At 48.3% G+C, this 18,640-nt stretch overlaps 1 protein-coding gene across 2 annotated transcripts in view; it reads right to left on the reverse strand.

Annotated features, from left to right (window-relative positions):
• MYO18B (myosin XVIIIB) overlaps positions 1–18,640 on the reverse strand; it is a 300,206-nt gene that overhangs the window by 75,863 nt on the left and 205,703 nt on the right. For both annotated transcript variants that reach the window (XM_050745880.1, XM_050745879.1), the window contains exons 35-39: positions 11,009–11,122; positions 9,473–9,589; positions 6,771–6,854; positions 4,782–4,919; positions 1,845–2,030 (exon numbers count right to left, since the gene is read on the reverse strand). In XM_050745880.1, coding sequence (XP_050601837.1) covers positions 1,845–2,030; positions 4,782–4,919; positions 6,771–6,854; positions 9,473–9,589; positions 11,009–11,122 — 639 coding nt within the window. The remainder of the gene's footprint in view (positions 1–1,844; positions 2,031–4,781; positions 4,920–6,770; positions 6,855–9,472; positions 9,590–11,008; positions 11,123–18,640) is intronic.

An 18,640-nucleotide genomic window follows, 5' to 3' on the forward strand; every position in this document is an offset into this window, starting at 1 on the left:
AAGAAAATCACTATTTGATCTGGCCAGAATGCCTGAGTGCCTGGCTAGTTAAAGAAGACATCAGAGGAGAAAGGCTGGGGATGTTCTCTCCTCCCAGCCAGAGCTTGCCAGGAGGGGCACTCAGCTGCATGAGAAACGGGGCTAGTTAATGAGGAAGTTATCCTGTCAATGGGAGGAAAGAGCTTTTCTCTTTCCCAGGGCCACAGGCGTGGAGGAGCTGCCAGTCAGGTGGCCTGGACTTTGGAAACCTGTGTCTCTGTGCGGTGCCTTACCGCCCCCTCACAGAAAAGCCTGACGGGGATGACACCAGCTGTGAGAGACAGTGGCCCAAGACATATTAATATATGTGCTGCAGGAAGAACAAGTTGGTGAGACCTCTCACAACACCAGAGTGGACAATGCAGGAAGGAGAAAACCAGTGTAATTTAGAGACCTCTGGGCCAAGCCTTGGCATATTGTGGGCTGTCTCTAGAAGGCTGGATGATGGTAGGCAATGGGGGTGCCAGATACCCCCCAGGTCACAGAATCAGAAATCTGGAACCTTAGTGATATCTGGCCCCATGGAGAAAAGGTGGAACAGACACTCTTAGATGCTCTGTGACCTGTGCAGTTCCTCTTAGAACACACTGAATGATGGAGAAACCTTCCCATTAGGCAGGAAACAAATTTTAAAATGTTCCTTGGGGCTGGGTGCAGTGGTTCATACTTGTAATCCTAGAACTTTGGGAGGCCGAAGTGGGCAGATTGCCTGAGCTCAAGAGTTTGAGACCAGCCTGGACAACATAGTGAAACCCTGTCTACTACAATACAAAAAATTAGCCGGACATGGTGGATGGTGGCTCACACCTGTAGTCCCAGCTACTCAGGAAGCTGAGCCATGAAAATCGCTTGAACCTGGGAGGTGGAGATTGCAGTGAGCTGAGATCGCGCCACTGCACCCCAGCCTGGGCAACAGTGCAAGACTGTCTCCAGAAAAATAAAATAAAATAAAAATAAATGTTCCTTGGTCCATCCTGGAGGCAAAGTATGAGTTAGTGACTAAAAGTAGAGACTACATTGTTAGGCAGCCGTGGGTTCAAATTCTTACTCCTGTGTGACCCTGGGCAAGCAAACGTACCATTCGGAACCTCAGTTTGGCAAGTTGATATCTCCACGCATCAGTTTCCCCACCTTTTTAATGGACATCAAGACAGCACCTACCTCACAGTTCTGAAATGAGGATTTAGATGAGAAATGCTTCCTTCAGAACCTGGCAGGGAGCAAATACTTCACACATGGTGGCTTGAATCATCATTTGTATCTTTTATTTTTGTTGTTGCTACTAACAGCCCAGAAACAGCTCTATGTTTACCAGATGTGGCCTTAGACTAGTCATCTCCCCTTTTGGAAGGCTCGGTTTGTCCTCATCTGTGAAATGGGGGCAATAAATCTGACTTCACAGGGCTGACATGAGGATTATAGGATATTATGGATGTTGAGACCCAGTGAAAGATAGGCCGTTAATAAACACCGGTTCTTTCCTCTTTTGTACGAGGCCTTCCTGCCATTGGAGTGGAATGAATGGAGCAGGAAAAGAAAGTCTGGGATCTGATATATAAGTGAATTTGGCGGCCATCCGGCAGCAGTGAATGCCATTGGTCCACTTTGGGCCCACCCCCAGGGTTTGCAGCCAATGACAGTGTTGTCTCAGCCCACTCCCCTTCTGGTTTCCCCTGGCTTCCGGCACACCCCAGAGGCCCAGGACCCAAACCCATGAGTCTCCCATTCAGAAGTCTTGAAAAGGGGGGCTGTACCCCATTGCAAACCCTCAGTTGCTAAGAGCCCGCGATGGGGACAGAACTCACCAGCTCCATGCACCGCCGGCTGGCCTCCGCCTCCCGCTGCACCAGCTCTTCCATGTCGGCCTTCAGCTCCTCCAGCCGCCGCTGGTAGTACTGGCTGCTCTCCCGCTGCTGGGACTCCGACGTGGCCGCCTGTGAAAGCTCCTCCCCCATCTTGATCAGGCTGTCCCGAAGTCGGATCACCAGGACCTGGGAGGGGCAGAGACACATGCCCACCTTGAAGTTGGAGGCCAGGGGTATGAAACAAGGGAGCCTAAGGAAGAGAAATCCTTTGCCGAGTTTCCTGTGTTTTTATAATCGGGATAAGAATGCTGATGTCTGCTACAAAAATGAAGAATTAACAACATGCAAAAAATGACAGTCGGGTGCAGTGCTCACACCTGTAATCCCAGCACTTTGGGAGGCCAAGGTGGGTGGATTACCTGAGGTCAGGAATCAGAGACCAGCCTGGCCAACATGGTGAAACCCCTTCTCTACAAAAAATACAAAAATTAGCCGGGCGTGGTGGCGCATGCCTAAAATCCCTGCCACTTGGGAGGCTGAGGCATGAGAATTGCTTGAACTGGGGAAGTGGAGGTTGCAACGAGCCAAGATTGTGCCACTGCACTCCAGCCTGGGTGACAGAGAGAAACCCCATCTCGAATAAATAAATAAATAAATAAATAAAAGAAATAACTGCTATTCTGAGAGGCAGTGTAGCATATTTACGAGAACCCTCGCCCCCAAGACCCTCTGGGTTCAAATCCCACCTCTGCCTCTCGCTGGCTGTGTGACCTTGGGCACGTTATTGAGCCCCTCTGAGAGACAGGGATGATGATAGTACCTGTGTCCCAGGGACGCTGTCAGAATCTAATTTCTTGGTACGCAGAAGGCTTGGGTGCCTGGCACATAGGATGTGCCAGATAAGGGTTGGGGATTATTAATTTTTTTTTTTTTTTTCCAGCAGCTCCTATTTATCTCGAGGGACTGAGGCAATGAAGAGAGAACTCTGCTGAGGTCAAAAATCTTTCCCCCACATGTGTTTTTGTTTCCTGATTTATAAAATGAGGGTGTTTAGGTAATCTCTCATGACACTCAGCCCTACTATTTTATGACATTTTTCCTTTCCTGGTGGCCGGGGGGATGGGGAATCCTTGAGGACACAATGAAACAATAGAGGGAAAAGCGCTTTGGCCATCACGAGTGCCACACAAAACAAACCCAAGGACTGTTCTGCAGAATTCATTAGTTGGCCAACAAGCCCGGAACCAATCGATCCTGATGGGCAAATACTCTAGTGTTGACATAAGACGGGGCCCACATGAATATTTCAAGCCCCTGCTAAGGACTCGGAGCCCCTATTCTGCAGCCACAGGCAGTGGGGATGACAGCCTGCAGATCAGACACCGGATAATAACCTGAAAGAAACGCTTTCCTATTCAGTTCACCTCTCAAATGAAGTTCAGCAACAATTCCAAGAACAGCAGGAAGACTGGAAGGAGTTCTCAAACTGTGCCTTTGAGGTACCCCATCTCTACACCTCAAAGACCCAGGATTCTACTAAATTCAAATCATGGCGGCAGAGGGGAAAATTGAATTTGGAGATAGAATCTTTCCATTTGAAGTTTTCCCACACTCATTTTCTTTTCTCCTCTGCTATCATTTCACTATGCTAGAACCACGTTTTAAAATGGCATATGATATAGCCCAACTTTACATATTTAATCATTTAAAATATAGTAGATCAAAGTTTCATGGTGATTTGCAGAGACAGTCAGACCTTGAGGAATTTCTGGGAACCAATGAGGGTCAAAGCAAAGAAGAATTTCTGTGTTCTTCATCCATAGCAGCCTTACTGGAGACCAAATGTCCCTAGGGAGATCAGGGGGAAATGTTTCAGAATGAGGAATGCAGCCCTACAACCGTCTAGACACACTGTCTTACTGTGGTGAAGCCAGCTGGCTGCGGAGAAATTGGAACCTGTAACCAGGAGGAAGCGAAGGTCAGGTGTCCATCTACCTTATCCCACGCACTGCCTGGCTTTATCTTGAGCAAGTCACTTGACCTCTCTGGGGTCATCTTCTCATCAGATAAGGCTTATCCTACCTGCCTCACAGGACTGTATGAAACATCAAGTGGAGTGACTGATGTGAAAGTATTTTGACAATGGTGATGTCTTCTGTAAATGTCCCATGTCATTGGCCTACAGAGCTGAAGAAGTAAACACCTGTGTTCCCAGCTCAAGGGTAATGTGAATGTAATCACTGAACCCCACCCCAGCCCATCCAAGCCTTACCTGTCCTTCAAGGTTCAGCATTAATGCCACCTCCTCCCAGAAGCCTTCCTGATTCCTGAGTCTTGAAAAGATCTCTATCCTCTAAACATCACAGCGCTCTCGCCATATTACAGATATTTATATACATATCTTACCCACATTGCTTACAAAGATATATGCTTCTGAAAGCAGATCTGTGTCATACATCTGTCTTCTGTGCACCCTAAAACGGGGCCTAGCACACACTGGGTGCAAAATAAATTTCTGTTCAAAATGAGTATTGGGCATGTAAGTGGTTGAGTAGGTGGATGGAGGTAGGAAGAACTGGATCAATGCATAAAAGAATGGGCAGACAGAGGGGTTGAGGGCTAAAGAAAAAATAATAGAGGAAGAGAAGAAAAAGTGAAGGGGAAAGGAAGAACAAATGCAAGGGAGGATGGATGAATGGACCCATGATTGTGGAAGGAGAAGGAGAGACATACGTGAGGATGGATAGGTAAATGGGTAGGTGGCTTGAGGGATGATGGTATGATGGAAGGAGGGAGTGAGTTTGGGTGAGGAGTGGATGAGTAATGTATATCTAGAAAAAGGCATGTGAGTAGAGAGGTGAATAGAAGGGTGGATGAAGCTTACACAAAAGCTCTCCCTGCTCTTGGCCCAAGCACTATTTATGTATCACTATGTACCTCAAATCTCTTAATCTGCACCTTCTGGAACTCCGTCTTGTTCTCCAGGTCACAGATGACCGCCTCCTGCCTGCTGACAATGGCTCGATCCACGGTGGACTGCTCCAGGTACTCGATGCGCATCTGAGCCACCTGCAGCTGTAGGTACAAGAGAGAAGTCTATTGGACACCTGTTGTCCCTGATACCAGGACAGAGACACGTGCAGGACCCAGCCTGGGAGGGTGAGGGGAGCTCTTTACACCACCTCCTTCTCTGCTCAGGTGTGCTGCATGTTAAATGTCTGTACAAGCAAGAATTGCTGGGCCTCAATCTTGGGACCCTCACTGGACCCTCACACCAGACCCTGATACTGGGTCTCAGGTGCTGGGAGATGATGCTTCTTATGTCTTCAGAATTGAAAACAAGACTTTTAATCGGTGCTTCCCTTGTCTCCTTTCCTGCTCTGATAAAGGAGCAAAGCTAGTCTGTGAGCAAGAAGCTACGGCATCAAAAAGATAAAGCACGGGTGGGTTTGAGAGCCAGGTTTCTTCCTGGTGTGTGAGTCTGGGAAAGTCAGTTCCTTTCCTTGAGCCTCAGTTTCTTCATTTTTCTTGGGAGGATTAGAGGAGATTAGTGACTGGCACATACTAAGCGGCTAGCAAATGGCCACTGCTGCTATTCCATTTGTTGTGCGTGTTGGTACTCAGCACCTATAGGAAATTGCTTGAGACCTGGTCACTCCAGCAGTCACTTTAAGCAGGCACATGCAAGGCTTCTAGAAGAGCTTTGAAACTTTCATGGATAATAGCAACCCTCTAGGTAATGACAGAAACCCAGAGATATTTGGAGGGACCATGACTTCAAAGGAAGATTTCACAGAGGATCATGATCCTGTCTTGCACAGACCATCTCTTTGTTCTTGGAGCCATTTCTCAGAGGGAGAAAATTCTGCACTGCATGGCTGAGTCTCAGTGCATGGAGCATGCCTGGATCCAGCACAAGAACAGGCAAGAGTAAATAAGTGTGAGTCTGCGTGCGTGTGTCTGTCTCTCTAGGGAGCAGTCTCAATGTGCCTGGCACACAACTGGAATTGAGTGAGTATATGAATGAATTGATGAATAAAAGAATGAAGGAAACAGTTTCCAGGAGCCAAAGTGTAAGTAAGTGTCCAGGGAAAATCCCTCTCTTCATCCCTGTGATGGTTAATACTGAGTGTCAAGTTCATTCCGTTGAAGGATACAAAGTATTGATCCTGGGTGTGTCTGTGAGGCTGTTGCCAAAACAGATTAACATCTGAGTCAGTGGGGTGGAGAAGGCAGATCCACCCTTAATCTGGTGGGCACCATCTAATCAGCTTCTAGTGAATATAAAGCAGGCAGAAAAATGTGAAACAGGAGATGGGCCTTAGCCTCCTAGCCTACATCTTTCTCCCGTGCTGGATGCTTCCTGCCTTCAAACATCGGACTCCAAGTTCTTCAGTTATGGGACTCGGACGGGCTCTCCTTGCTCCTCAGCTTGCAGACGGCCCATTGTGGAACCTTGTGATCGTGTAAATTAATACTTAGTATATTCCACAGCCAGGCCCAGTGGCTCACACCTATAATCCCAGCACTTTGGGAGACTGAGGAGGGCAGATCACCTGAGGTCAGGAGTTAGAAACCAGCCTGACCAACATGGCAGAACCCCATCTCTACTAAAAATACAAAAATTAGCCAGGTGTGGTGGCGGGCACCTGTAATCTCAGCTACTCGGGAGGCTGAGGTGGGAGAATCGCTTGAACCTGGCAGGCAGAGGTTGCAGTGAGCCGGGATCACGCCACTTCACTCTAGCCTGGGCGACAGAGTGAGACTCTGTCTCAAAAGTAAACAAACAAACAAACAAACAATAAACTCATACACACACACACACACACACACACACACACACACACACACACACACATCCTATTCGTTCTGTCCCTCTAAGAAAACCCTGACTAATACAACTATAGGATGGCTCTGAGCACATACTTGTTCTTGAAGCTTGTGCTTCTCCTTCTTGGCTTCCTCCAGCTGCAGCTGCAGTTCTTGGATCTGCCCAATGTCAGCAGCAGACTGGTGAGACAAAAAAAAAATGTATATATATCACCCTGAGACCACAAGCCTTGCTGGGAAACCACCCCTGAAAATCCCTACTTTCCCCACCCACAGATGTCTACATCTCTCAGAGCTTCTATGATAATAGCTGTCTCCCAAAAATTACCTCTCACATCCTCCTCACCATCTTTCATTTCAATGTTCGCTGAGTCACTCCAATTATATAAGCCTCTGGATTTGGTCAACTGTCCAGCATTTTATTATACACGCCTGAGAATCCAGACAGAAGTGGGCTGGCCATGGCACTAGGACCAGATTCCAAGGGATGAGAGCTACTCGGCGGGTCAGGTAAGTGAGGTTCTAGACCTGGACCCTGGTCTTAGCAATCTACAGATCTGCACCTCAATCTCTGCATCCATAAAATGGACCCATAGCCTCTGCTGGGCTTTTCTGTATTGGGTTTGTTCAGAGACTAAATGAAGCAGTGGAGAGTAAAGGTTTTTTAAATGGAGCCAACTGCTGAGCTTCATTACCTCTGAAGAGAGGAATTCTAGAGGGTAGAAGCACCTCTTTACTTTCTATTTCTTGTGTCTTTATTATTTAAATTATTTATTATGGGCATAGGTATATAGTGCCTTCGTAACTTAACAGATAAACCTCTCTTTGGGGCAAAAATATGGGTGATTCGCAAGTGTAGACAGTGGCATAGACTATTTTGTGGTTGTTACCATGTGGATGATATCACCAATTATTTTGCTATTATTATTCTTTGTCCAGCAGAAATCCCTTCAGATCCCACCTCTGTCAGATGCATTTAGAGCGCAGCAGGTATTTCCCCCTGGATCTCCTCTGGAAGGGGTATTGCAAGGAAGACATTGCTCTTGGAGGGAGCTGTTCTTCCCCTTATGCAGTCATTATGTGGAGATCCGCTGGGGATTCCACATCACATCCCTCAGCTTCACCCCAAAGCTTCTGTTCCACCCATGCTGCCCTCATGTCTCCTGATCATCTCCCAAGAGCGTCCATCCACTCCTCCTCATCTTAACTCCATCAACCAGGCTGGAGTTGTCCTTCCCCTGGACACGTTCAGCTTTCATTTATTCAACGGTGATTCACTGAGCACCTCCAGGCCAGACGCTCTCCTTGGCTCCGAATACAGCACTGGACAAGGCAGAGGAGGGTCCTGCCTTTATGGAGCTGACAGTCTGGGGCGGCATGCTGGCTGGTCCTCTCCAACTGCTCTTGCCCCTGAAAAGCTTGCCAATTGATTCCCTTCAACCATAAAATAAAACCCAACCTCATAACAGCTTCTAAGACCCTGATCTGATTCTCTTCTTTCACTGAGCCTGTCTTGTGCCACATTGTCCTCACTGGCCTCCTTTCAGTCTCTCCAATGCACTATCACAGGCCCTTTGTATGTTCTATTTCCTCTGCTTGGAAGGCACCCCCAATCCCCAGTGTCCCACTCCAATCTAAGCAACTCTTGCTCTTTGTTCAGATCTCCATCCAAATGACACCTGCTCTGGGAAGCCTTTCCTGACTCCCAACCTAGGTCACGATTTGCAGAATTGTGTTCATTTTCTTTCTGGACTCTTGGTTCAGTTTGCAAGTCTCCCCTCTGCTCTGGGTGACCATATGATAAGGTCTTCCCAGTCCACTAAACTGTGAGGTACACGAAGGTGGGAATGGGATGTGCTTTTGATCACCACAATATACTTAGCATTTTTCACAGTGCCTAACACATGGCAAGGATTCAGTAAATATTGAATAAATAGATATAAAGATAGGAATAAAGAAAGAAAGCAAGAGGGGGAAAGAAGAAAGAAAAAAGAGAAAGGGAAGGAAGGAAGGAAGGAAGGAAGGAAGGAAGGAAGGAAGGAAGGAAGGAAGGAAGGGAGGGAGGGAGGGAAGGAGGGAGGGAGGAAGGGAGGGAGGGAGGGAGGGAGGGAAAGGAGAGAAGGAAAGGAAGGGAGGGAAGGGAGGGAAGGAAGGGAAGGAAGGGAAGGAAGGAAGGAAAAAGAAAAGCAAGAAAAGAAAGGAAAGGAAAGAAAAGAAAGAGAGAGAGAAAAGAAAAGAAAATGGTGGTTGGATAGGTGAATAAATGGGTACGTGGGTGGTAGGATGGATTAATGGATAAATGAATGGAAAGATGGATGGATGAATGGATAGATGGATAAATGGCTGGATGGACAGACGGATGGGTGGTTGGGTGGATGGGTGAATGATTGGATGGGTGGATGATTGGATGGATGGATGGATGGATGGATGGATGGATGGATGGATGGATGATGGACAGATGGATAGGGGAGTGGGTGAATGAGTAGATGGATGGAAAGTGAATGGGTGAATTGATGAGTAGATTAATGGTCGATGGGTGGGTGGATGGGCAGATAGAGGCATGGATAAATCCAAATCTTTCTTGGTGGACATGTCCTCCAGAGATGCACACACCATCTAAAGGTGACATTGTCCTCCATTAGGACCACAGGAAATGTACAATTCCTATCTATCTCTGTGCACTTATCCCTCCAAGATGTTAAGATGAGGGAGCAGTCCAATCATATCACCTTCTCAACATTCCCCATTCACCCCACCCCAAGTCCCTGAGCTTCTTCCACCAAGGTCCCATTCACTACCTGAGCAATGAGGTCCTTGTGCTTCTGCATCAGCTCATTCAGGTCATCCTGGTCCTCATCAATGCGCTTCAGGAGGTCCGTCTTTTCAAACTGCAGCCTGTACAGCTGCTCATCCACCTGGGAGAGGCAGGTCAGTGGTCAAGGCAAGGTGGGAGGGTGAGGGATGGGCAGCAGGGTCCAGAGGAAGAGTAAAGAGGGGCTTGCCTATGGGTGTGTGAGGTGAGTGACCATCGATGTTTAAGAGTGGCTGTGGTTACCAATGCATGTGGTAGGTGTAACAGCTTGGGGGTGTTTGTGTGTGTGTATACTAGGTATTGCATGTGACTATGAATTCAGGGTATATGTGTGTATGAATTTATGTCTGTGCAGTCCCACTTGGGAACCTATGTGTGCACATTTTAAATAGGCATAGTACATATATGAAAATGCAAACCCCGGCACTCTCCCTGAGAACAGGGACTTTGTTCTGTTCACAGATATAACCTCAGCAGCCAGCACCAGGCCTGTCCTATAACAGGTGCTCAATAAATATGTATTAGATGGATGAATAAACTTGGAGGCATAGGTTACCTATAAGGAGGGCATTTATTTTGTATGTGTGCCTGGTGATCGCATATGAATATGTACATTCATTCCTGTGTATACACATGTGCACATGTACGTGTATGTGTGTGTATGAATGCTTGTAGGCAAGTTCCAACAAAATAAGGGATAAAAAGGCCCACAGAGGTCTTGAGATAAGCATTTGCCTATAAAACTCTATACCTAAACTTTAGGGTTTTATACATTGAGTATAAATCTAAGCCAACCCCGTACACCCAGACAAGGGACTTGGAAACCTACATCCAATTTTCACCAAAATAATAAATCGACAATATATGTCCATGTGTCCCCATTCAGGGGTGAGCACGGGTAGTTCTATAATAAATGGCTGAAATCTTCGCCTGGTAATGAGCCTAAGTGGGCCAAGAGATGCCCTTGTCTCCACTTACTAGAGGGGACATGCAGTAGCCCCACAATAAGGACCAAGTTCCAGCTCATGATGGTGAGCACACAGTAGGACCACAGCAGATATCTGAGAACCGCTTAGAGTGGCGAGCAGGGTGGGCACACAGTATACACCTGTGTTCCCACACTGGGTACTGAGCAAATAGCAAGCTCACATCAGATGCACATTCACAGCACTGAGCACCCATTCTGTCCAAACAGACTTCCTTGCTTATCATGGCAGATGGGAGCACACAGTTGAGCCTCATCAATGCCTCATATCTTTATAATGCTCAGCTTACAGTAGGATGCCTGCACATTCAGAACGCTGAGCACCTAGTAGGTCTACAATAAGTCCCCCTGTCCCTGTCACAGAGCTGAGCACACAAGAGGCCTACAATGGATGTCTGTGCCTCCAAGGTGCTACCCGGTAGGTTTACAACAAATGTCCTTGTACTTCCTATAGTGCTGAGCGCACACTAGGCCCACACTGGCTCCCAGAGGCCTATGGTGGCCCAGGTCCCTGCAGCTGCAGGAAGGGACAGGTACCAGGCTCTTGTTCCGTGTCATGTTCTCTAGCTCGCTGTGCATACTCTCCAGGTCCGCCGTGAGCACCTTCTGGGTCTTCAAGGCCTCCTCACACTTGGCTTCACTCTGCTCCAGCTGGACCAGGCAAGAGGTGGAGAAGAGAAGAAAAGAACATGAGAAGGTGAGAGATGAGGGGAAGGGAGGTGGGGAGGAGAGGGGAGGTGAGAGGTGAGGGGGGAGGGGAGGGAGAAGGGGAAGGGGAGGGGAGGACAAGGGAAAGCAGAGGGGAGGGGAGGTGAGGGTAGGGGAGGGGAGATGAGGGGAGAGGAGAGGCCTCCTCATGAGGCTGCCTCCTTGAATGTCCTTCCTCTCTAGCTCAGCCCAGCCCCTTCCAGGCAGGGGATTAATTTACAGGCGACCATCATGTCTTCACAACTATTCATCAACCCACACCTGGGGGAAAGCAAATAAATTTGCATTTGAAGCAGCCAGGTTCTGAGCCCACTCACAACGTCACCCCTGGTGCATCGCCAGGAGCTATTCCTCAGTCCCATTCAGCAAATCCTTGCTGACGCCCACTCAGTGTCAGGCACTGGACATACAGGGAACAATCAAGCCGGCCCCTGCCCTCTCAGTGGGAGACAGGCAAGAACCGCTGACAACCTCTTTGTGCAGTAGAGGGAAGCGGGGGACACCGGCACAGTGGAAACGCAGGATGGGAATCAAGGGAGGCTTCCTGGAGGAGGTGGTTTGAAGGCCTATGGGAACCAGCCAAGTGGAAGTTTCTTAACCAGGGTTCAGGGTTAAAAGTGGGTCCACAGACCCCCTTTAAAATGGTATGCAAAATATTCTGCATGTGAGCATTTAGCATTTTCCTGGGTTCACAGCTTTCACTAGAAGGCTGACAGCCACCGACTTAGATAAAGCTCTCTCAGGGCCGGGCGCGGTGGCTCAAGCCTGTAATCCCAGCACTTTGGGAGGCCGAGACGGGCGGATCACTAGGTCAGGAGATCGAGACCATCCTGGCTAACACGGCGAAACCCCGTCTCTACTAAAAACACAAAAAAAAATTAGCCGGGCGAGGTGGCGGCGCCTGTGGTCCCAGCTACTCGGGAGGCTGAGGCAGGAGAATGGCGGGAACCCGGGAGGCGGAGCTTGCAGTGAGCTGAGATCTGGCCACTGCACTCCAGCCTGGGTGACAGAGCGAGACTCCGTCTCAAAAAAAAAAAAAAAAAAAAAAAAAAAGCTCTCTCTCAGACTTTTCTTTCTCACTTTTCCTCCCACCTGCACACAGTAGGCCTCCTATCCTAGCAAAGTGGAGTCATCAAGATTCATCCAATTACTTATGTACATGGCCCCAGGTGACTGACATGCCCCACTGGAGAAAGCCATATTCATGAACATACCCTAAATCCATTCTGCAACTGGCAGCTGCCTCTTCTGAACTCAAACTCAGCCTTTTTTTTTTTTTTTGAGACAGAGTCTTGCTCTGTCGCCCAGGCTGGAGTTCAGTGGTGCGATCTCGGCTCACTGCAACCTCCACCTCCCGGGTTCCAGTGATTCTCCTGCCTTAGCCTCTGGAGTAGCTGGGACTACAGACGCCCGCCACGATGCATGGCTCATTTTTGTGTTTTTTAGTAGAGACAGGGTTTCACCATATTGGCCAGGCTGGTCTTGAACTCCTGACTTTGTGATCTGCCTGCCTCGGCCTCCCAAAGTGCTGGGATTACAGGTGTGAGTCACCACGCCCGGCCTAACTCAGGTCATTTATCATGTTCAGCTCACAGCAGGATGCCTGCACATTCAGAGTGCTGAACATTTAGGAGGTCTACAATAAGTCCCGTCGGCCCTCTTATCCCCCTTTTCTGTATCTCTGAACAGAAAACACTCTTAGAAATCACCTAAGGTCAACATTCGGGGCTCAGAGAGGGATGTGCCATAACTCACAAAACCCCCTTTTCCAGCCCCTGAGAACAATATATTCCTGCAGTTGGGCCCAGCAAAAGAGGGCTGGGGGTCCATTTCACTCGGCAAATGGGAGGGATTGAGACACACTGAGAAAATGGATGTAGAGCAAGGGAAGGTAATTGGCCTTGTTAGAGCATAATGGACAGAGGAAGTGAGATGTCAGGCCTGGTCTTATTTTCCAGCAGGTGACTCAAGTGCCTCTGCCATGGCTAGGAGGTGGGTGATAGGGCTCCCCTGCAGGCAGGCAGGGCAAAGCCAGACCCTCTTTTAAGCAGAAGTCAGAGGACTTATGAAGGAGAAGCATTTAAGCTAAGACCTAAAAGATGCAAAGGAAGGGCCGGTCGCAGTGGCTCATGCCTGTAATCCCAGCACTGTGGGAGGTCGAGAGGGCGCATCAACTGAGGTCAGGAGTTCAAGACCAGCCTGACCAACATGGTGAATGAAACCCCATCTCTATTAAAAATACAAAAAAATTAACCGGGTATGGTGGTACATGCCTGTAATCCCAGCTACTTGGGAGGCTGAGGCAGGAGAATTGTTTGAACCCAGGAGGCGGAGGTTGCAGTGAGCCGAGATCGCACCATTGCATTCCAGCCTGGGTAACAAGACTGAAACTCTGTCTCAAAAAAAAAAAAACAAAAAAACAAAACAAGATGCAAAGCAGATGGCCATGTGCAGAGTGCACTGGGCAGCAGCAATAGCAAGTACAAAGGCCCTGAGGCAGAGACAGGAACTAACGGTGGTGCTGAGGAACAGAAAGCTCACTAGTGCGGCCAGGCAGCTGTACAGAGAAGGAGAGGAGGGGGAGATGCTGAAGATGTGCACAGGGGTCACATCACTGAGGCTTGTGAGCTGGGCTGCAAAGCTTAGATTTTATTTCAGTCTGCCAGGAAGCCATGGATGGTTTCTAAGGAGGTAGGTGGCCTAATCTCCCTCTGGCTGCTGTGGGGAGGGTGGGACCAGATTGGAAATAGGATAGACAGTGAGACGGCCGCCATGGTCCTGCAGGAAGGAGGCAGTGGAGGTGCTCCAGCTGGGGCGGAAGGGGTGGAAGTGGAGAGAAATGGAAGAATCGGCACAGCGCAGTGTGCAAAGAACAAAAGGTCTGGGCGGCGGGAGCAGATGGGCCATCAAGGGAGATGATGTCAGATAACTAATGGTGGAAGAGGAGGCCTCACGCAGGGCCCCTCTGCCAGGCCAAGGAGCTGGGCTGGGAGCCAGGAGGCAAGAGAGAGTCATTGTAAATAAAGCAACAGGGCAAAGCAGAACACGATGACACAGTTCCCATCTGCCCAGCCCCTACTTCAGCAGAGGGTTTCGGCAGCATGATCCCGCCGGTCCTCAGAGCCCCCGGAGAAAGCAGGCTCTATTTTTATCCCCATTTTATAGATGGCATAATGGTGCACGATCCAGAAATGCTCTTGTTATGCCCAGACTGTCTGTTCCCCAAAGAAGACCACCAGAGTCCAGAGTCAAAGCCAAGCGGCAAGGATCTTTACTACAAGTTCGAACCTGGTCCCTCCTTTACACAGTATACAAGAGGGCCCCGATCAATGCGAGCGTTTGCTTTTTATAGCCCGAAAGTTGCAGGGGAACAAAGAAATTCTTTTGGCTCCCGCGCTTTCAGTAACCTTGAACGGCTGTCTCCTTATCGGAGACTTTCCAGGTGGTGTTTGTACTGGGCTCAGGGAGTTTGAGAGATATATGGCAGTATGTGGTGGGATGGGAGGATGGGATGTGTTTGTACTAGGCTCAGGGAGTTTCGAGCCCGGGGGCTGAGGAATGTGCCCAGCTCCTTTCACTCTTTCCTTTCCCTTCTTTCCTTGGAGCAAGCAGAGAGAGGGATGACTTATCCCCAGACAGAGATGAACACAGACAGCAGTCAATGGAGACAGCTGCTGGCCTTCTTAGCTCATACTGGGCTGGAGATAGGATTATCTCGGCCTTGATGGTTTTGGCATTAGCCGCCCCACCTGCCACTGTTGCTTGGAGACCATGTTCACGGCACTGTGCTTTCTCTGCCTTGCTTCATGAAATCCCCACAGCACCTCTAGGAGAAAGGTGCCACCATTAGGACCTTTTGATAAAGGCGGACTCTGAGACACACAGAGGGGAAGTGACTTGTTCACCATCACAGAGCTGGTCTGTGGACAGCCTGCTTGCTCCAACACCAGAGGCCAAGCTCTTAACCACTGAGCTTCACCGCCCCTCATAGAAAGCCACTCACTGGAAGGTCTGACCACACAGATAGAATGGATCCAAATAGAGAGAGAGCTCTGTTGCAGAGAAAACAGCTCAATGGTTTTGTGCTGTAACAGAAACCTCTTAGGCAGCAGCATCAGGAGAGCCTGGACTAGGTTGGGAGTCTGTAAAATGACAGAACACAGAGTTTGAGCAAATGTGGTGGAAATATGCATCATTCCTGGAACCTGCCAGGGATTAACACATTCATTCCGAAGGACAGAGGAAGGAAACCAACGTTACCAACACTCAGGGCCAGATTGCATTGTATGTGTGGTTCAGAGCTGGGGCACTGGAGCCAGACCCGTGGGAGTCTGCTTCTCCCAGCAACACCATCTTCCTATGCCTCAGTTTCCTTCTCTATAAAATGGGAATGGTTCCATCATGGAATGCCTGCAGGATACATGGGTGAAAACATGTAAAGTGCTTACACAGCATCTGGCAGTGAGAAAACATTACAAAACGGTAACGATGGTCACTGTGGGCTCCTTTCAGAAGGGGGAATTTTAAACTCCATTTTAGAAAGAAAATGAAGCAGAAGCCAAAAGAAGGGGCCAAGTTTACACAGTCAGGATAAGCACGGCCTTGGCACTGACCATCTTAAGGAGGAATTTTGGCCTTCCTGTCCCACTGGGATGGGTAGAGGGAGGTCAGTGACCCAGAGGCACACAAGTCAAGCAGGTCTAGATTTTAATAGGATCTGGATGGGCCAGACCAGGAATCTCCCAGCCCAGCACCTCCACGGGGCAGGTCCTGGGCCGCTGCTGACAAGCTGTCTTCATGATAAGCTTTAAAAGATTCCATTTATTACATTTTAGGGAGCAGAAAGAAATACGGGGCCACCTCTGGCTGGTTTTCTATTATGGATGACCCAGCATAAGAAGAATTCACTGCACATTATTTTCATACGGAGGCTGTTTGACTGATGTTTTTATGAAGTCGGTGGCAAGTCATGTTAGGACGGAGATCAGATCCTTCAGCGGTACAACACTGGCCAGACACGCCTTTGAAAATGCCTTCCCCTGAGGAGCTCTGGGCAGAGCCGTCAGAGAGCAGTGGGGAGTAAAGGTGGCTGGGCTGACAGGCGATGAGGAAGAATTATTGACGTTCACTCTCCAACCCTTGTGGCCAGTGTGACAATGAGGACCTGAGGTGACAGCTGACACTTCCCATCTTTCGACTCCGAGTAACCATCACGTCCCCATGGACCAGGCCTTTCAGTGGTGGAAAGGTTTAGGGTGAGATGAAGGCCCCGCAATTTCCATCTCTCTCCCGACCTAGTGTGGGCTGGACCCCAATAGACCCTCAACAACACAACTGATTTGATTTTAGTTTAAGTTCATTCAATTTTTGTTTCTCTTCCAATTTTTACTTTTTTGTAAAATCAATAGAACAATGGCAAGAGTATGTGGGTACAAAGCACCAAAACACTTTCAATCGCTAGAAAAAGCATCTTCCTCCAGCACATACTAAGTCATTCCATTGTTCTCTAATTAAATCAGCCCGGCTTCCCCAGATCTGTTCAAGGTAGGCATCTATGGAGGGCTTCATTGCCTACTATTCCCTTGGGATTGGACCTTCTTCTAGTAAATGGCAAAAATGTTCATTTCCAGTCCTCCCCACACTGTACTTATAGAGGGAAACATACTTCCAGATCTTATGCATAAATTAAGTGCTGCTAAGCTTTGGTCTGGGGATATTTGGTGAGGCCCTGACTCTTCTGCAATTGTGGGTCCTGGAAGCCTGGAGTTCACAGGGGTAAGATGAGATGAGCACCATCTAGGGTCAAAGAACAGGAGGGAAGGAGAGGTTGCATTCTCTCTATGTTCTCTACCACCAGGGGGATGTTTAACATCATACAGTATCATGTGGTGGTTAGGAGCAGACCCAAAGGTCAGGCAGAATTGGATTTCAGTCCCAGTACCTCTGTCTATAAGCCTGTGACCTTGGGCAGGTTTCTGAACTTTGATTTTTCCCATCCATATTAGTCTGTTCTCACTCTACTAATAAAGACATATCTGAGACTGAATAATTTATAAAGGAAAGAGGTGCACTGGACTCACAGTTCCACATGGCTGGGGAGGCCTCACAATCATGGCAGAAGGCAAAGGAGAAGCAAAGGGATGTCTTACACGGCTGCAAGCAAGAGGGCATGTGCAGGGAAACTCCCTTTTAAAAAATCATCAGATCTCCTGAGACTTATTCACTGTCACAAGACCAGCATGAGAAAGACCCACTCCCCATGATTCAAACACCTCACAGCAGCTCCCTCCCATGACACATGGGAATTATGGGAGCTACTTTTGATTCAAGATGAGATTTGTGTGGGAACATAGCCAAGCCATATCAGCATCCAAAAAATGGGGGACAAAGTGATTTGCACTGATCGAGTAGGACTGCTGAGTACAGCTGTATCAGTTGTGCACTGTACAAGCCTAGGGGATGCCATGCACGAAGGTTATGAGGATGAGCTGTTACTCTGTGCCGGGCACTGCTCTGAACACTTTTCATGTATTAATTCATCTAACTTTCAGAATAGCACTCTGAGGTAGGGTCAACCACCATTCCTGTTGTTATAGTTGAGGAAACTGAGGAATAGAGAGGTTGAGTGACTTAGTGATGGTCATTCAAGTACTGAATAGCAGAGCTGGATTATGAACACAGGTAGTCTGGTCACCAAGTTTCCACTCTAAGCCACTACCTTACACTCCCTCAGAAACAATAGTGCCCACTACAGACGCTCTGTATGGAAAATGTGGTATGGTACATGCCCAGCATCTACTCCCCATTCTTTTGAGAGAAGGACCCCATCTTCCCTGTGATAAATGTCCACCTCCAAACATCCATGTGCTTTGATGGTGCAGATCCTGCTCCCCAAGCTCAGACAGGGGCACATGACCCAGCCTATACAATCAGAGCATCACCTCCTGTTGGCCATAGTGGTTGGGTTGGTTCTGTAATAATAACACGGTTGACACCAAGATTTTTGCTGAGACTATGAAAATAAAGTTCACTCTTTCTGAAGCAGGATAAAAGCTTGGAAAGTCTGGGCAAGATGGAAGAGTCTGCCTAAGAATACAAGACAGAACAGGCGTAAGATATAAGCTGACATTGAGGTGAAATGGGTGGCAAGACACATCATCTTGATGACATAATTGGGGTACCTAGATCTAGCCAAACCTGAAGGCAGTCCTAGCCTCAGAACTTTTCAGATATTTTAGCCAATAACTTCCCTTTTTCTATGCAAGCCAATTTGAACTGGGTTACCACCCAAAACCCAGATACGAATGAGTGAGTGAGTTAAAGGAGGTAATGCATACATGATGTTGGCCACAGAGTAAATACTCAAAAAACATTGCTATCTGTCAGGCATGGTGGCTTATGCCTGTAATCCTAGCACATTAGGAGGCCGAGGTGGGTGTATTACTTGAGGCCAGGAGTTTC

The sequence above is a fragment of the Macaca thibetana genome, chromosome 10 (genome assembly GCF_024542745.1).
Source record: "Macaca thibetana thibetana isolate TM-01 chromosome 10, ASM2454274v1, whole genome shotgun sequence".
Lineage (NCBI taxonomy): Eukaryota > Metazoa > Chordata > Mammalia > Primates > Cercopithecidae > Macaca > Macaca thibetana.